A 16918-nucleotide genomic window follows, 5' to 3' on the forward strand; every position below is an offset into this window, starting at 1 on the left:
AGAGCTTAACTTATATTGAACCTGGAATTTCCTGCAAGTTTGTGGGTGTTGCATTGGCCGTTTTGTTATTTATTGTGTGCTACGTCATATCCATATTGATGAATGATCCAATTGTATGTTCTTCTGGTCATGAAACACTTCATTATGTTGCTAAACAAAGTTTTTTTCACCCATCTGGTCAGCGCCATATGTTTTTCAGTGAGTTACCTTTAATATATATTATATTTATACATAAACCTTAGGCTGTAACCTCGTGGGTTTTGAATTATTGTTTGATGTCTTTACAAAATACTTTCTCAAGAGTGCGCTTTGCCTCTATTTGTTCATTTTCACCAGCGCGTGTTACGGAAATTGGTTTGTTTGCAGGAAAGGCATCTTTTCTTGTTTACGGAGCGTGTTTTCCCGGCCCCATTCGTTTTTTCCATATAGATGAGGGTCCGGACAAGGTTTGTGCTATCCAGCCACACACATCAACAAAGCTGGGGGTAATTGAATTTTTCATGTAGGATGTGAGAGTTGAGGAACGTTGGCATTTTTCTGCTGCTTTTGCTAGCACCGCCAGAAGAGCTTCATGCCAGCTAGTGCACACCTGTGCCGAGCAGCCCGGCTCCTTCCCCTGCTGTGCGTAACCAACCGTGCAGTGAGCTCGAGTAGGAGAATACCAAGTATATGTAGATTTGTCTCTACCATTGGCTTTATGTTCAGTCATTTCTCAAGGAAAATGTTGCAAGCCTGATGGGATGGGATTTAAATTGTCATCATGTACTCATTCTCATGTCATTTTCTGCAAAGCTATAGATGCTCATAGAAGCTCCTTTTTCATATAATATAAGTGAGTTGGGACTGGGACTTGCAAGTAACAGAAATGCATCATAAAATTGGTTCATGCAACTTTGTGTGCTATGTTCCAAGTCTTCTGAAGCCGTACAGTAGCTTTGTCTGAGAGAAACGGATGTGCTGACCAATCACCATTGACATCAATAGAGAATAAATAGGATAAAGGTACACTGTGTAACTTTTGGCACTCTAAAACAGAACTACATGCATTTTGCAGAAGAACATTGTGGTTGTGCTTCGGCTCTTCGTGACTACACGGATGAATATGGTGATCCTACTGCTCATAAAATATTCACTACTAGGCTTAATCAGATATAACCAGTTTAGATGGAAAGGATCTCAAGCTGACTAGCTGAAGACGTTAATGTCGCTATACCCATTAATAGACACTTGAAAATAAATTATTGCATAGCAACCATAATGTAGTGACCCTTCACAAAATAGATAATGCTTACTATAAACTCTGTTAGAGAGCTACATATGGATCTTTACCTGTTCAATAAAATACCTTACTCACCTGTTGAGTTATAAAAACGCCATCACTGCTTTTATATTGAAATTTAAAAGCGACGCTTTTTACATTTCAAATCCCTCAGTTCTCAACATCTCCAAAAGTTAATGTTGATTCTCATTTGTTATTCCCTGGAGGTTTGAGATTTATTTGCTCCAACTTTCTCGCTTGTTGTAACAAGTAACCTATGCCATTCTCGGAGCAATTTTTCTCCATTTATGGATATGATGAGACACGCACGGGTGACTGAGGCGAGTGATGTATGTTCGCAATTTCCCTCAAACATCCCAACAGGCAGTGTTGTAGTCGAGTCACCAACTGTCGAGTCCGAGTCGAGTCTCGAGTCCCTGTGTTCGAGTCTTTGTGTGTTTCCGATTTGAATGGTCAGCGTATGAGGCGGCTGCTGCTTGCGCTGGGACCTAATGTTATAGACTTTAGTTTCAATTTTGATGAAATTATTCTCTAATCGTTTGCATATTATGTCGTGGATATAGCCCTCGAATGCATACTGCAGTCTTGCTCTCTCATATTTTCACCTGTTCGACAAAAATGACTTATTATCTCCTTAGGAATGTCTGAAACCAGTGCATACATACTGTAATAGACGTGCCAGGCGCAAAAGCTTGACAGGCATAGCAACAGTAACTAAGGAGGGCGGGGCTTAGCGAAGGGTCAATTCAGGAGAAAAAAAATCTCTGAATGATCTACGTGAAACTTCGGTCTTCCGACCTTTTACTGTCGTGTCAATTGATATTGATTAATATTAGAGGAGGGAGCACTGCTCATGTTGTTTGAAGACGGTGAGAGCGCGCGTGCGCGCGCGGCTGGGGCTTTCTCTCTGCTCGTTCTTATATGCAGGAAAAAAAGAGATCCCGTCCGGTCTTGGAGCCCAAAACAGGAAAAGTGTAACATCTTATATCAAATTTTAAAACCTATTTAGTCAGAAACTTCATCCAACGTCATTCATTTGATGAATGCTCAAGTCCGATTTTATATCCTCGAGTCCGAGTCCAAGTACGAGTCATCAGTCCGCCAGTCCAAGTCAAGTCACGAGTCCTGAGAATAGAGTCTCGAGTCGGACTCGAGTCCAGAGAATAGGGACTCGAGTCGGACTCGAGTCCGAGTCCAGGACTCGAGTACTCCATCACTGCCAACAGGTCTAAAATATACTGGTCTAAGCACTTATTTATAGGCTTACCATAGTGAATCAGGTTTGAATCAGACAAAAACACGTTTTGGAAGAAGGATTGATGTATTGACGTGTTGTTAATTTTGTGCAAAAAAAAAAAATTACACCGTGTACCTTTTAAATATTTATTTAGCAAAAAGATTTTATTTTGTTAAGTTTAAGGGGTTTTTTTATATTGATTTTGTCTTTTAAACAATCACCTTTGTCTTCCAAAGGGGAAAAATCAGATTCTAACATGGATTTTGATGGGAACTAAGGTGGGAAAATGTTTAAATTGAAATTCATTTAATTTAAAGTATGGTAAAACAGTGAAAATATTTGTATCCATGAAAATGTTTTGTAATTAGTGTATTACTAAAATACAGATAATAAACAGCTAATAAAATAAATTTGAATAGGTACATACAAAATTAATTAAAGAACATTCCGAACTTGGAAAGTTCTTTTCAATTATTAAAATGTTTCCTCAGAGTCAGACTAAGAAAATAAATGGCTAACTGTTCATTGAAAGGTTCTTTGAGGAACCAAAAATGGTTCTCTATGACATCGCTTAAAAACTCCCCCTTTTTGAAGCTTTATTACTTTATTTAGTGTATTCAAAATCAGAAAGTGATGATGGTGGTGATGATGATAATGGTAATGGTTGTAATAAAATGGTACAGCATATCCATTTATTTGTTTTCTAGAACAGACTACTGTGTATCACTCATATCTTAAGATTTTTTTTGTAAATAATGGTGGAACAGATTAACATTCTGATCAATTCTTGTCTTGTCTGTTCAGAAGAAGAAAGCACTGAGTTTAGTGAGACTGTATTGACTGTTTTTGCTGTTGGATATGATGAAAAACATTTGGTTCTCTCAATAGATCCAGCCATGTTTCTTCAAGGCCAACTTTATCAAGCCACACTCCAACTTCTCTTTTTAGCTCCAATCTCACACCCCAGTTTTCAGTTGTCAGCTTATCAAGATGGTAATGAGCTGAATCAAATTTGCACTCTTGGATATGGTTACCTTACCTTGTTCCGTTTATGGAATAAGTCTGTTTCAATCAAATATTGATGCCGAATAATTGATGCCACCATTCAATTTATTCAATTAATTTGGTTGGCTCTGTCATAATGCCTTTTTAGGCTGTTTAGAAGCACTGCCTAGGGGCTGTATTGCATCCAACCAGTTCTTGTGAATGCCAGCACTATGGCTTACTTCAAATCTCTGTACAAACAAAGACTTGGAGGTAAAATCGGGTAAACAAAGAGATGGCTTTCGCCCGAAACCCCATATATGACGTCAGAAGTGTACAGCTATAGGAGGACTCCCAGAACCTGATTATAATCTGACACCATCTTGTTTAGAGGTGTTTTGATATCATATCCACTTCTTTTCTATTTAAAGTCCATAATATGAAGACAATCTTGTTGCACAAGAGTTCATTAAGTGATTCTCGGTCTCTCTCTGTCTTCATGTTGCTCATAGGGATCTCAGGGGACCAACATTTCTTTTCTTTCCATCTTACTGTAATGTTGAGACTCTGTTGCTCAACTCTAGTGCCGTAGCTCCCCCTGCTGGATTGATACTTACATTTATTAATTTAACTACTAGAATAGAGATTAAAAAAAAGGTCAAAGTATAGGAAGTATTTATTAGTTTATTTTTAAAAATTATCCAAATTACAATGAACACAGACAGGCTTTATATAGAGGGGAAGTGGCCTTTAAAACTTTAATAGGTACAGAATGTTGCATTAAGACATTTTCCAAAACAGCTGAGGGATAAGTTGAGGTATGGCAGTTCGGAAAGGGTTGCAAAGCCGTTTTCTGTGTCTGAATGGCTGAAAATAAGCTAAATAAAAGTTTAAGATTGGTATAATCAAAGTCTTGACTTGAATCCTGTAAAGATATTGTGGCAGGACCTGAAAAGATCAGCTCGTACTTGAAGAAATTCCATATTCATCAGCCTTTAGAATTAAGGAATCTGATGTTGTAATGAAAACATTTTTCTGTTTGCGTTCAGCCTGGCACGTTCCTGCGGTTCTACAATCTCCGTTCACTCCTTCAGCGAGCTCCGGACCAGCAGCCGGATCAAGCTGAACATCTCAGTTTCCACCTGCACGGGGGGACGACGTATGGACGAGGTTTACGCAGCCTCCCTGCAGAGAGCCGTGATCTACAGTCCCTCAAGAGGCGAGTCTGAAGACAACTGAAAATGCCTGTTTTGTATATATATTTTTTTTTAATAATTTTTTCCATTACAAGAAATATATTACCAGCATAACAAATTTCATTAGTGATGTAAAAATGGTGCAGAATCTTAAATATTCCTTATTTTGACTCATAATGTTACTTTGTACTTATGTATGTATATATAATGTGTACACACACACACACAGTCTGGATAAATAAGAAATTGCTGAAGTCATGAATATTTTGATAGCAAATTAAATGAGGCACACTAAGTCAAATTCATTTCCATTATAAAATAACTTCTGTCTCTTTCTTTTCTTCTTTCTCACTCTCTACTGATCAATATTCAGTGTGCTAGAGAATCATGTCGATCTGGATGAGTATGAAGAAGTGAATGATGGCACGTTACTGGAGATTTGGTACACACCACCAGAGGCTGTAGGTTGGTGGTGCCTCTTTTGCGTTCCAATTTATATCCAGTTTTATGTCATGCTCAGCTGGCCTTCATTTGTATATGCTTATGTTTCCTTCTAGTCTTGCCAAATGATGAAGAACCAGGTATAGACATATTATATACTACTAGGTTTAAATATGACTAATGTATGAATTCTCAAAGCTTTTTCTCCACCACAGATGAAAAAAATTATTAAAAATAATCATAATCACAGTATATACATGCAAATATTTCTTAAATATATACCTGCATGTGTGTGTATTTATATATAGAAAATAATTATACACCGTACACACACATATATTATGTAAAAACAAACTTTTATTTTGGATGCAATTAATCGTTTGACAGCCCTAATATAAATATATATAAATCTCAATATCAAAATAAAATAAAAAATGTTAATGTTTAAATGTGTTTTGTTTTGTTTTCAGATGGAGAAGCAGATATAGGACTTTCTTATACAGGTAAAAAAAAAAAAAAAAAAAAGTCACGTCCTGCTCATATTAACTCACAACGTTGAATTAATATTAGGGGAAATGTTAAGAGCCAGATTCAAACCTACTGTACATCACCTTCACCACAGCTCGATATGTCGCATCACATGTCAATATTTATTATGAATGATTTATCCATGCACACAATGATTTTTATACTTTTATACTATTCCCGATGGACAAAATCGAGTCTCGCCCTACTATTTTTCTTTTTTTGACAAGCTTTCACTCAGATATACATAACAATAGAGAAGAAAAGACTATTGCATCTTCCATTTAATGGTGACTCTAACCACTAAGTCACAGCTCTGACAAACTGTTTCTATTATAATTACTAATATCTGAACATGTGATTGTTCAGTGCGGACATGCGAGCACAGCACGCAGCAGCTCACACTGGCCCGGGTGAAACGCTCCACACCGCCGCTGTCATGTCATGTCCGAGCCCGGGTGAAGAAGTACCATCCCCAGCAGTTATACCAGTGCCTGAAGCTCTTCTGCTCCAAGTGTAAAACTATGTGAGTCTGACACTCACTGCAACCTGCTCCTGACTCGCATCCATGAAAAGAATACTGAGAAGGTTGAATATGTATACTTAATTGTAGTTGTTTAAAGTGCCCCTATTGTGCTTTTTTCGAGTATTACAAACTGCAAGAAAGGTAATGTAGCTGTTTGTGAATGTAAATGGTCTGCAAAGTTACAAATGGAGTTATTTCCTCCCAAAAGAAAGAACCGATTCTGAACTGCCTGAAACGATTCGTCAGTAATTTCAGTCTTACTTCGAGCTTGAATTTATGTACAGGTAGGTTTGTAAATTAACATAATCCCCAACTATGGTCTTCACTGGCTGCTCGTGAACAACGTCTGCTTTGACCTCAAACACTTTAGTTGTAGCTGAGACTGGAAGAGTTTGATTCATGTTGTCAACATGTCGAGAAGACGCTGTTTTCTGCGCTGCCAAAGCAAATCCACTTTGATGCACTTCTAAAGGATGAGGACTCGACTTGAATTAAATGTTAAAACCGACGCCAAGTGCTGAGGCTGTTTCTTTTCAGACTTGCGCTGTAATCAGTAGACCAATCACAACAGACTGGGCTATCTTACCAATCAGAGCAGAGTAGACTAATCACAACAGACTGAGCCATCTGACCAATCAGAGCAGAGTAGACTAATCACAACAGATTGAGCCATCTGACCAATCAGAGCAGAGTAGACTAATATCAACAGACTGGGCCATCTGACCAATCAGAGTAGACTAATATCAACAGACAGGGCCATCTGACCAATCAGAGCAGAGTAGACCAATCACAACAGACTGGACCATCTGACCATTCAGGGCCGAGTAGACCATTCAGTATTCCCTTTAAACAGCATTTCAAACTGAACAACGTTGCCTGGCGAATATCTTTTTTGATCAAAACATTGCTGTTTTATTTATAACAGTATACAGAATTTCCTCATGTAAATATCCCAAAATAAACATTTGAATACAATTTAATTTGTGTGATTTGTACTGGTTCAAGGGCATCTTTATCTTTATCTGTATTTCTTGAACCTTTTATTCTTCTAAATTTGTTCTGTCTTGTTTGCCACCTGGTGGCTATTAAGCAGAACAAAACTGCAAAAGTCATCACAGGAATAAAATTAGATTTTAAAATATATTAAAATAGAAAAGTTATTTTAAACTGTAATATTTCACAATATTACTGTATTTTTAATCAAATAAATGCAGCTTTGGTGAGCAGAAGAGACTTTCAAAAACAGTCAAAATCTTACCATCCCCAGACTTTTGAAAATGGTAGTGTACATTTTGTTTGTATGTGACAGGAAAGACGTCCCCGATGACGGCGCTGTTGCTAAAGTCTTCCGGGAGTCTGCGAGAGAGAACCAGCCTTGCGATGAGCAGTGGGCCGCCACTTCATCAGCGAGCTCTAGAGAAGCCGGCAGGACCATCTCAATGCACATATCCAGAGACATGGTGGGGCAAAGCACTCACATGCAGCTGATATTCGTTGAGGGTGCGTCCAACTACATAGAAAAGCTTTTTTTAATATATATTTGTGAGATTAGTTTAAAAATATAGCTTTGTATCTACAGGAACGACGCTGGATGAGATTTGTGTGTTATCACGCGATTACAAAAACCTGGTTCCCGTGAGATCAGAGAACGGCAGGATGGCCCTGATGGATCTCACAGCTCCCTTCCTGTTCTCTGGAGACAAAAGATATTATGGGTAAGAAGACAGGCCTACATACTTCAGTTTAAACTCCCCTGGTATTCAGTGTGTACTGTACATATCTTATCATGTAAACACCGCTTAACAAACCCCAGGGAAGGATACGATCACGTCTGTGTTTAGTTAATTGGGTATTTGTGTGCGTGTCTCAGGTGTAAGCGGTGCTCTCTGAACACGTTTGAAAACCATGTGTTTACTGGAGTGGAGACCTATGATGGACAGGCGGTTGCTGAAGGTACTTCCTCAAAAAATTCATAATTGGATCATCATTTTGGACTAACTATGCCTATTTATTACCTACAGTCAAGCCAAAACTTATTCAGACACCTTCAACATTTCTCACATTATCACAGTTTATTCACTATAGTTTTGAAAATGGTAATAAAATATGACAAGAACTCAGTTATCAAATCACTGGTTTTGGCCATCCTTCTGTTAGACTGTCTCACAAATCAATTAGGTTGAAGCTGTCAGCTGTTAAATTTAAGAACACAATTAGATAATACCAATTTAGGTCAACCAATTACCAAGCAATGCTTAATTTTGTTCAGTCTGTGGTGTAAAAAGGTCGCATTAGCTATTAAAGAAAAAACACTAAAGCAAAACATGGTCAGGTCAAAGTGTCTACACATTTTTATAACTTTTACTGGTAGTCCACTGTATGAAGAATTTTTGGTTTACTTTATTTTGCTATCGTCAATTACATAAATAAACTATAGAGTCCTGTACCAACTAGTAAAAAAAATATCAAAAATTATATCTGGTGTCTGAATAATTTTTGGTTTGACTGTATTGGATATTTTTATGATTAAACATTTCTCTTATCTAACTTCTGTACTGTCAAAACAATTAATACAGCCATCAAAACACAAAATATGCACCATATTTTCAGATAACTTTTTTAAAATTCTAATTGACATCAAAATGTTTAACGGTTATATATTATAATAAAATAAATTGCTGATTTACCCAGTATAAGAAAATAAATACACTTTATAATACATTAAATTATTTACATTTACATTTTTTATTCCTTTGTTATTCTACTTCATATTAAAATTAATTTTATTCTCAGTTCAGTTCTGAATGGCGCAACCCTAATGAAAAGAGGGAATGATCCTCTAAATATAATCAGTCCTCTTTAGGATGCTGGAGAAGCTGTGGCTTCACACTTGTTAAATAATAATAAGACAAAATGGACATAAGTAATCAGATAATACAACACATTTTTAAGAAACCAAATATAGTAAAGGGGCAAAATATAGTCTTGGGTATAGGACCTGTGTTACTTAATAAAGATGAGTTATATTTAATTTGAACATTGAGAATTACAGCGCTTAAAGCAAAAACAAAAATAGAAGGCAAGAATCCCCACTTGTAAATGATTGGTTAGAGTTAGTTTCCAAAGTATGGAGATGATGACATGAAATTAAGGGCTTTGGGCTTAAGTTTTATTAGGTATAATTTCTTACAGGTGTAGTATAAAGTGCATGATATAAATATGTGAAAACAAGTTACTTTGCATTTTGGAGATGTAAAAATGTTTTTATCTATTTATTGGGTGTTTTGTTTTAGTTTTTTTGGTGGTGGCCATTATTAAAGGGGTAGTGAATATTACCCCATGATTTCCTCACCCTCAAGACATCCTAGGTGTATATGAGTTTCTTCTTTCAGACGAATACAATCAAGAGTTATATTAAAAAATACTTCACTTCAGTGTTTCCTTGTCCAACATTTTGAATGTCTATTGTGACACTGTTCTGTCCTAAAGAGAATTTGGACACTTCCGCCACATGTATATTTCGGTAGTTCATCTGTGTTTCTGTCACACAGCTCTGGGAGTTCAGATGATGCAGTACGGATTGTTAATCCAGTTTGAACTGGACGACGGGACGGACACATTAGAGGCTCTGCTGTGGGAGAACGCTGTGAGTATATCAATGCCATTTCATTCAATATCTGGAAAAAGTGCACATTTGTCCTTAGTATAGAATAACTTCTTTTTTAGTTGTAAAACACACTAAAAAAAATTTTACAAAAAATTTTAAGTGAACATTTAGTTTCTGAAATCTTGCCAAGTAGCCTCTCAAAAGGGTACAAATGCTGTACAGTACCTGATCAGCAGAGGGCGCTATTTTCTCTTTTGAAATGGGCTTTAGTGGTTGTCTCTCTGTCTTATTCTTTGCAGGAGAAATTCTTCCATGTTTCTGCTGTCGATGCTTCAGGCAGTCAGGATTTGCAGGACAAGATTCAGACCATCATGGACACCGTTCAGCCACCACAAAGCAGTTTGGGTAAGTTAGGGTTAGGGTAGATTTCATTCCTAACGATTTTTTTTCTTTACATTCCTTCGGTATTTAGAGTTAGATAATGTCTTTTTTTCTGTATTTTCTTTGCAGAAGAACGTCCATGGCTGGATCTTTGCCTCTCTGTCTACAACGTAAAGGACAATGACAGAAATAAAGTTTGCTACCAGATCACTAACTCAGAAATCAGAGAGGAATAAAGAAGTTAAGTTACAGACAGTTTGATTCAAAGTGAATATCATAGATGGCCACTTGCAAAGAACAAGAAAAAAGGAGTTACTAGAAATGTTTTGTGTTAAAGGGATAGTTCACCCATTAATGACAATTTTGTCATTACTTATTCACCCTCAAGTTGTTCCAAACCTGTATGAGTTTCTTTCTTCTGTTGAACACAATATAAGATATTTTGAAGAATGTCGGTAACCACACAGTTGACGGCACCCATTGACTTCCATAGTAGGAAAATAATATTATGGAAGTCAGTGGGCTCCATCAACTGTCTGGTTACCGACATTCTTCAAAATATCTTCTTTTGTGTGCAACAGAAGAAAGAAACTCGTACAAGTTTGGAACAACTTAAGAGTCAGTAAATGATGACAAAATTTTCATTTTTGGGTGAACTATCCCTTTAAGAAATGTAAATATGTTTTATGGTCAAACACAATCAATTCATTCATCTATAAAATAAAGTATATTTCTATTTAGAATACATAACTACTTGTTCTGCTTGGATCTGTGTGTGTGTGTGGCTTTATTTAACAAGCCATCTGGAGTGAAACTGATGAGCATTGACAGCAGGTGGTTGATGCTGGAAACAAAATGTCGTCCTGTCTCAGTCCACTAGGTGGCGCGTTCACTGTGTTGTATCTGTGAAAGCGGCGCCTCCCTGGCAGAGCTTCATATTCAGAGATCCATCAGGAGATCATAAACGGCTCTCAAGGACTTTCACTTTATCGAGATGCTGGATGCTCGTTCCTTGACGTCTATTTTTCCTCTTGTACGAAACGCTTGGAAATATCTCTGCGGTTCAAGGGCTTCAACTAGCTTTGTTTTGTTTGGCTGAACACCTGTTTGACCTGCTGTTACAAAACTATTGATTTAAAAAATGGAAACTAGCGATGTTCATCTAAACGAGAGACCAGTGAGTTGGACGAAGTTTAATGTTAATTCTACAAGTACGCCTTAAAATACTGGATTTATCAGGTTTGGATATTTTCAAGGGATATACTACTTACTGGAAAACGCAATGGAAATGCAATTTTTAACTGTATTTTGTTTGCTCATTAGTTGTGAACTCTCAGTACTCGAGAGTAGCAACAAAACGACTGATTTAAAGTCACAAATAGTTTCCTATAAAGTGCGTAAAATTAACACAAACAGCGATGAACGACGTCGTGTGACGTTAAATAAAATCAGTTATGAAACAGGTAAGGAAACTACAGATGTGATTTCATCGGCAGGTACTACACAACATTTAATGGTGAGCGCATCTTCCAGACAGAAGTACGAAAAAACTTATGTAATGGACAAATCTAGCAACACAAAATCATTTCTGAGGGAAATAACAAGTGGAATTCATCGTCGACGAGAAAGAGCGACAGCGGGAAATGAAGGTATCGAGTCTCCGGAGAATGAACTTGAGCGCGTGGAGTCACTGCCGAAGCCCGCAGCACAGATCCAGCCTTCAGACTTCCCTACTGATGTCTCGTCTATTCCTGAATGGGGCACCTCACCTGTGGAAGACTTTGAGGAAGTCTTCACTCCGTTCATTCCCTTTAACACACGATCAAAAACCCCTGGGGTGAAGAATCCGTTTTTCCCCGTGACAGGTGAATCGTATGGTGCCTATGCTGTCATGTGCATCTCCATCGTCATTTTCACTGTGGGGATTGTTGGGAATATAGCAATCATGTGCATAGTGTGCCACAATTACTACATGAGAAGCATTTCAAACTCCTTGCTGGCCAACCTCGCCCTGTGGGATTTTGTCATCCTCTTTTTCTGCTTGCCACTTGTTATATTCCACGAACTCACTAAGGATTGGCTCCTTGGGGAATTCTCCTGTAAAATCATTCCATACATTGAGGTAAACTCCATATTGAAATTTAAGAGAACTGTGGTTGGTCACTTTCAATGGGTGATTGAAATGCAGTTATTTCTGTATAATGTGTCAAATTGGTTAATATTTGAAAAATGTGTATGGTAGCTACATGGGGCAAGACTTCTAAAATGAATCATTAAAATAAGACAGTCTGTTAGTTAATGAGGGCTATACCTGATCACATCACACATTCTATGTATTTTCCCATTGCATCTGTTTAACATGTTTTTATGGGTGTCAAAGTGTCTAGTCCTAGGTCCTCTCTGATATAAGATGAGCTATAAGATTAAGGGTGGGCTAGACTCATGTAGGCTACAGTAAGCTACTTTTACACCTGAAACTGGTTTAATGGCTGGTTTATCCTTTCTGGTAAATTCACATGGGATTCACATGTAAATGCTTTCATCATTTTGTACGTATTTATTAATTGCTTAGTGCTCAAGGAAGGTGTTAGTTTCCTTCAAATGTCTGCGCTACTAAACCGTACATTATTTAGGTCACTGAGTCAGGTAAGGTAGTGTACGACTTAAACTTGCTTAGCAAGATTTTTTGCTTCTGTTTCTCAGCCAAGAGAAGTTACTGACATGAAAGTGAAACGCCATTAACAGTTATAGCACTTTTTGTGGCAACGTTGAAATTGCAAAATACTTGCATTTGCGTTATTAAAGGGGAACTATACATTTTTTTTTTAGCTTAATTTACCTTAACTGAACAGCTTCGGGGTCATTGAATGGTTATATGACTTTTTGGGGGGGTTGAATGGTGGTCTTCTCGAACCCCCCTAGCGCTTGTGAGCGGAAAAACCACCCTTGCAACTTTGGGCGTAATGAACTATTGCGTGATATCAGGTCTCGCGATGTAACGAATTGCTTTACGGCACTGCACACATACACTATCTAAACATTTATATGCTAGCCTTCTGTGTATCATACATACCTCAGTGGGCATGGCTCCATGCGTTCGCCGGCTTCTTTGAAAACAAATGCACATGACCAGAGGGGGGAGAGTCGCCATCCAGTTTTGACGACAGTGTTGTCAAATATCTATTCCGAAGCTGTAGGGGGAGCTCTATAGAGCAAAAAGCGAGAAAACAGTGAAGAAATTGCCAAAACTGCATAGCGCCGCTTTAATTTACGTATTTGTGTAAAAAGCTACACCCTTCAGCGTCTGTCCAATTCCAAAATGTAATTCCATAACACAAGATTAGATACTAACAATTTTTGACTTAATTTTTTTTTGCATTTGCGTCCACTACTTAACTTTGTGATTCCGAAGACTTCTTGCATCAAAGCGCCCTAACTGCATATTGTACATGATCAAACCAATAATCTTATGGCTATTGTTATCATATAACATAGATTATGGTTGAAAAATTATTTAAATGAAATATGCTGTTAAATTAACGAGAAGGCTGTGTGAAAGTGTCTAGTCAGAAATTCAATGCAAATGTTACATGTGTAGGTCAGGACAGACATCTTTCTTGTGTTTTGTCTACTTGAGTAAGGGGGAGTGTCTCCTCTGCTGACACAAAGAGATAGTGGTATTGCCCTGAGGCAGCGTTCAGATTGTATCATGTGTTTTCTGAGGAATTGACCTGAGTGGTGTCATGGTTGTGGCTTTAATCTCCTGACACACTACAGAGCGCAAATGCCTACACCCTTGATTCAGATCAACCCGCTAACTTGATCGCAGTGTTTCAACCTAACAATGAAGTCTATGGCCCTAAATGGAAAAGCTGTGGGATTAAATTTCCTTATTGTTCTATAGACTCGAGTTCAATTCAAGTTGCGCTCAATCTATTTTATTTGTTATGGTCAAAATTATGCCACAAATGCTTTCAGACTCATTTCCTCCTTTTTCCTGAAATAAATAAATAAATCAGAAATCAAGGTTACGTGATAAGGCACTTACAATTTAAGTGAAAGGTGACTATTTTAGAAAATTTTAAAAGCAGAAATCTAAAGCACTTATGTCAGCACTTCTGTATTCTATGAACTGTGAAATTCTTATCCTTTTTACAATAGCTTAAGGTGTTGCGTCAACTCGAATTATTTACGTCTTGAGGCTATACTATTGAAACGGTGAGTATTTTAATGCTTACAAATTAGCCTCATTCACTTCCATTGCAAGTGCCTCAATGTAACCCAGATTTTTGCTGCTTTAAAAAAAAAAAAAAGTCAACCTTTATGCTATAAATGCTGACAATTAGGCTTAGCTTTAATTTCACCCGCAATGTTCCTTTAGGATCCCAACGCTGTTTCCAGGTTTGTCAGTGGAAGGTTTTTCTAAAAGTTTATTAGTAATGACCACACATCCCCTTTACCTTGCAGGTGGCGTCTTTAGGAGTAACTACCTTCACTCTTTGTGCTTTGTGCATTGACCGTTTCCGTGCCGCGAGCAACGTCCAGATGTACTACGAGATGATCGAGAACTGCACCTCTACTGCAGCCAAGCTAATGGTGATTTGGATTGGCGCTCTTCTCCTCGCCCTGCCCGAGCTTTTAATCCGGCAGCTGGTGAGAGAGGACCGTGAGCCTCCGGAAGTGACGCCTTGCGAACACTGCGTGGTCCGAATCTCCACGGCTCTCCCGGACACGCTTTACGTCCTCGGACTCACCTACAACAGCGCTCGTCTCTGGTGGTACTTCGGCTGCTACTTCTGCCTTCCCACTCTCTTCACCATCATCAGCTCAGTGGTGACCGCACGCAAGATCCGCAAGGCCGAACGCGCCAGCGTCCGAGGCAACCGCAAGCAGATCCAATTGGAGAGCCAAATGAACTGCATTGTTGTTGCTCTGGCTATCCTATACGGATTTTGCATCATTCCGGAGAACATCAGCAACATCGTATCGGTGTACATGGCTACAGGTGTGCCGCGTCGCACGCTGGATATCCTGCATCTGGTGAGTCAGATGATGCTGTTCTGCAAGTCCGCGGTTACACCGGTGCTGCTTCTGGCTCTCTGTCGGCCCTTCAGCAAAGCCTTTCTGGACTGCTGCTGCTGCTGCTTTGAGGAGTGCGGCCCACCAAAGTCCTCCGAGCCCAACAGTGACGACAACGATCAGGACGGCACCACCGAGCTGGAGCTTTCCCCCTACAGCACTGTAGTCCGCAGGGATCCATCTACCTTCCCAATAGCGGGAACTCACTGCTAAGGTTGTACCTTACCTAAGGGGTGCACATTACCAAGGGCTTAGACATACGGAATAAACCAGTCCAGAGATGTTGTTTTCACAGGGTGCACAGTTTTGTGCAGTTTCTGATTTTACTGTGCTTTGTTTTTGGAGAGATGCCCACAAACTGGATATTTTAACTTGTGAAAATAGGGACAAAGAACATCCACATGTTTATTACACATTGTCTTAGAGATGCAACTACTTGATGTTTACAGAAGAAGACATGAGTACCATGTGTAGTTTCTTGGAAGTCTTGAAGGATTATGGATTAACTCACATGCATTTGTTAGATTTGCACAATTTTCTTACCCCAGTATTTTTTTTTTTTTTTTACATTTTAATTTGATGTATTTGTATTTTTGTTCAAAGTATCTCTGAGACTTACTGTACGGAAGGTAATATATAGAAAATGGCTGTTCATAGTATGTTTTGGTGTTGTGGAAATTGGCGATTCTTGTGAATCGATTTAACGTTAAGCCTAGCTCCCTTGCTATGTAAGTATTAAATTCACTCTGTATTTGCTAGCAGAAATACTTGTGATGCACTTCAGCCACTGAAAAGCACTGAAGACGCTGTTGTTTTAGCCAAGACATGTCACTTTTGAATAATAATAAAAAAAACATTGAAATTTATTGAGTGTTATACTGAAACTGGACATGGTGTTTTCTATTTATTCAGATTATGTGATCTAACCAATCAGTATATCCTTTACCAATCAATTCTTCTCCAATGGCTGGTTCATTCTTGATGGTGTTGGTTCACAGGCCTCTGGGTCATCAATGCCATACAGTACTCTAGTACACAGAGGCTTTTGTTTAAGGCCATGGCCAGTTCAGCATTAGGCATTCATGCTGCAGCGGATTCCATGACCTCACGGATAGAAGTGCGGACTGGATGGGAGTGTAGGGAAAGATGTATGAAGCCTGTTTGGCTTAACAAGACAGCTGGAGTTTCGTTATTGTGGTCTGGTTGTTTATTGGCCATTTAGTATCAAAGGAAAAATTGGACTTTTGCACTGCTTGAGGAACAATCTCATCTCTTTTACTACACATTTAAGATCAGCTCCAAAACATAGTGCGCTGCCTTGCTGTCTACTTGAGAGATACAACACTTCGTTGAGGTATAGCTTGAATTCAGATACATGCAATTAAAAGTTTGGCCAACACAGAGTGTCCTAGAAGGGGTTTTCTACCGTTTGGAGCGGCATTCACATCAAGACCCTGATGATATGATATCTTAAAAGAATACACTACAGTTCAGAAACTCTTGGGGTCAGAAAGAATTCAAGATTTTAGAAATTAATACTTTTATTCAGCAAGGATGCATTAAATTAACAGTAAAGAATTGTAGGTTGTTAGAAAAGATTTCTATATCAAATAAATGCTGTTTATTTGAACTTTCTATTCATCAAGAATCCTGAAAAAAAATG

The 16918-nt window shown here is 38.3% G+C and overlaps 2 protein-coding genes across 4 annotated transcripts in view; both read left to right on the top strand.

Moving 5' to 3' along the window:
* Positions 1 to 14720, top strand: part of pot1 (protection of telomeres 1 homolog) — a 37095-nt gene extending 22375 nt beyond the window's left edge. The window contains exons 11-22 of one of the 3 annotated variants that reach the window (XM_079859275.1): positions 4550 to 4719; positions 5070 to 5161; positions 5254 to 5277; positions 5608 to 5640; positions 6032 to 6188; positions 7498 to 7688; positions 7768 to 7903; positions 8059 to 8141; positions 9740 to 9834; positions 10095 to 10200; positions 10306 to 10415; positions 14642 to 14720. In XM_079859275.1, coding sequence (XP_079715401.1) covers positions 4550 to 4719; positions 5070 to 5161; positions 5254 to 5277; positions 5608 to 5640; positions 6032 to 6188; positions 7498 to 7688; positions 7768 to 7903; positions 8059 to 8141; positions 9740 to 9834; positions 10095 to 10200; positions 10306 to 10412 — 1194 coding nt within the window. In that variant the 3' untranslated portion in view covers positions 10413 to 10415; positions 14642 to 14720. Of the gene's footprint in view, positions 1 to 4549; positions 4720 to 5069; positions 5162 to 5253; positions 5278 to 5607; positions 5641 to 6031; positions 6189 to 7497; positions 7689 to 7767; positions 7904 to 8058; positions 8142 to 9739; positions 9835 to 10094; positions 10201 to 10305; positions 10923 to 14641 lie in introns of those variants that run through there. The other 2 variants (XM_079859277.1, XM_079859276.1) reach the window with 2 other exon arrangements.
* gpr37a (G protein-coupled receptor 37a) lies at positions 11104 to 16143 on the top strand. Its single transcript, XM_079859283.1, has 2 exons — positions 11104 to 12298; positions 14644 to 16143. Exons 1-2 carry the CDS (start codon positions 11459 to 11461, stop codon positions 15466 to 15468), a joined length of 1665 nt encoding a protein of 554 aa, XP_079715409.1. The 5' UTR covers positions 11104 to 11458; the 3' UTR covers positions 15469 to 16143.
* The last annotated feature ends 775 nt before the right edge of the window (positions 16144 to 16918 follow it).

This window comes from Squalius cephalus (assembly GCF_949319135.1).
Source record: "Squalius cephalus genome assembly, chromosome: 23".
NCBI classification, from domain to species: domain Eukaryota; kingdom Metazoa; phylum Chordata; class Actinopteri; order Cypriniformes; family Leuciscidae; genus Squalius; species Squalius cephalus.

Excerpts from the sequence above, each read along its gene's own strand:
- gpr37a (XM_079859283.1), top strand. The coding sequence starts at position 11,459 with ATGGAAATGCAATTTTTAACTGTATTTTGTTTGCTCATTAGTTGTGAA. Across the intron at positions 12,299-14,643 it reads AAATCATTCCATACATTGAG|GTGGCGTCTTTAGGAGTAAC; the intron begins GTAAACTCCATA and ends TTTACCTTGCAG.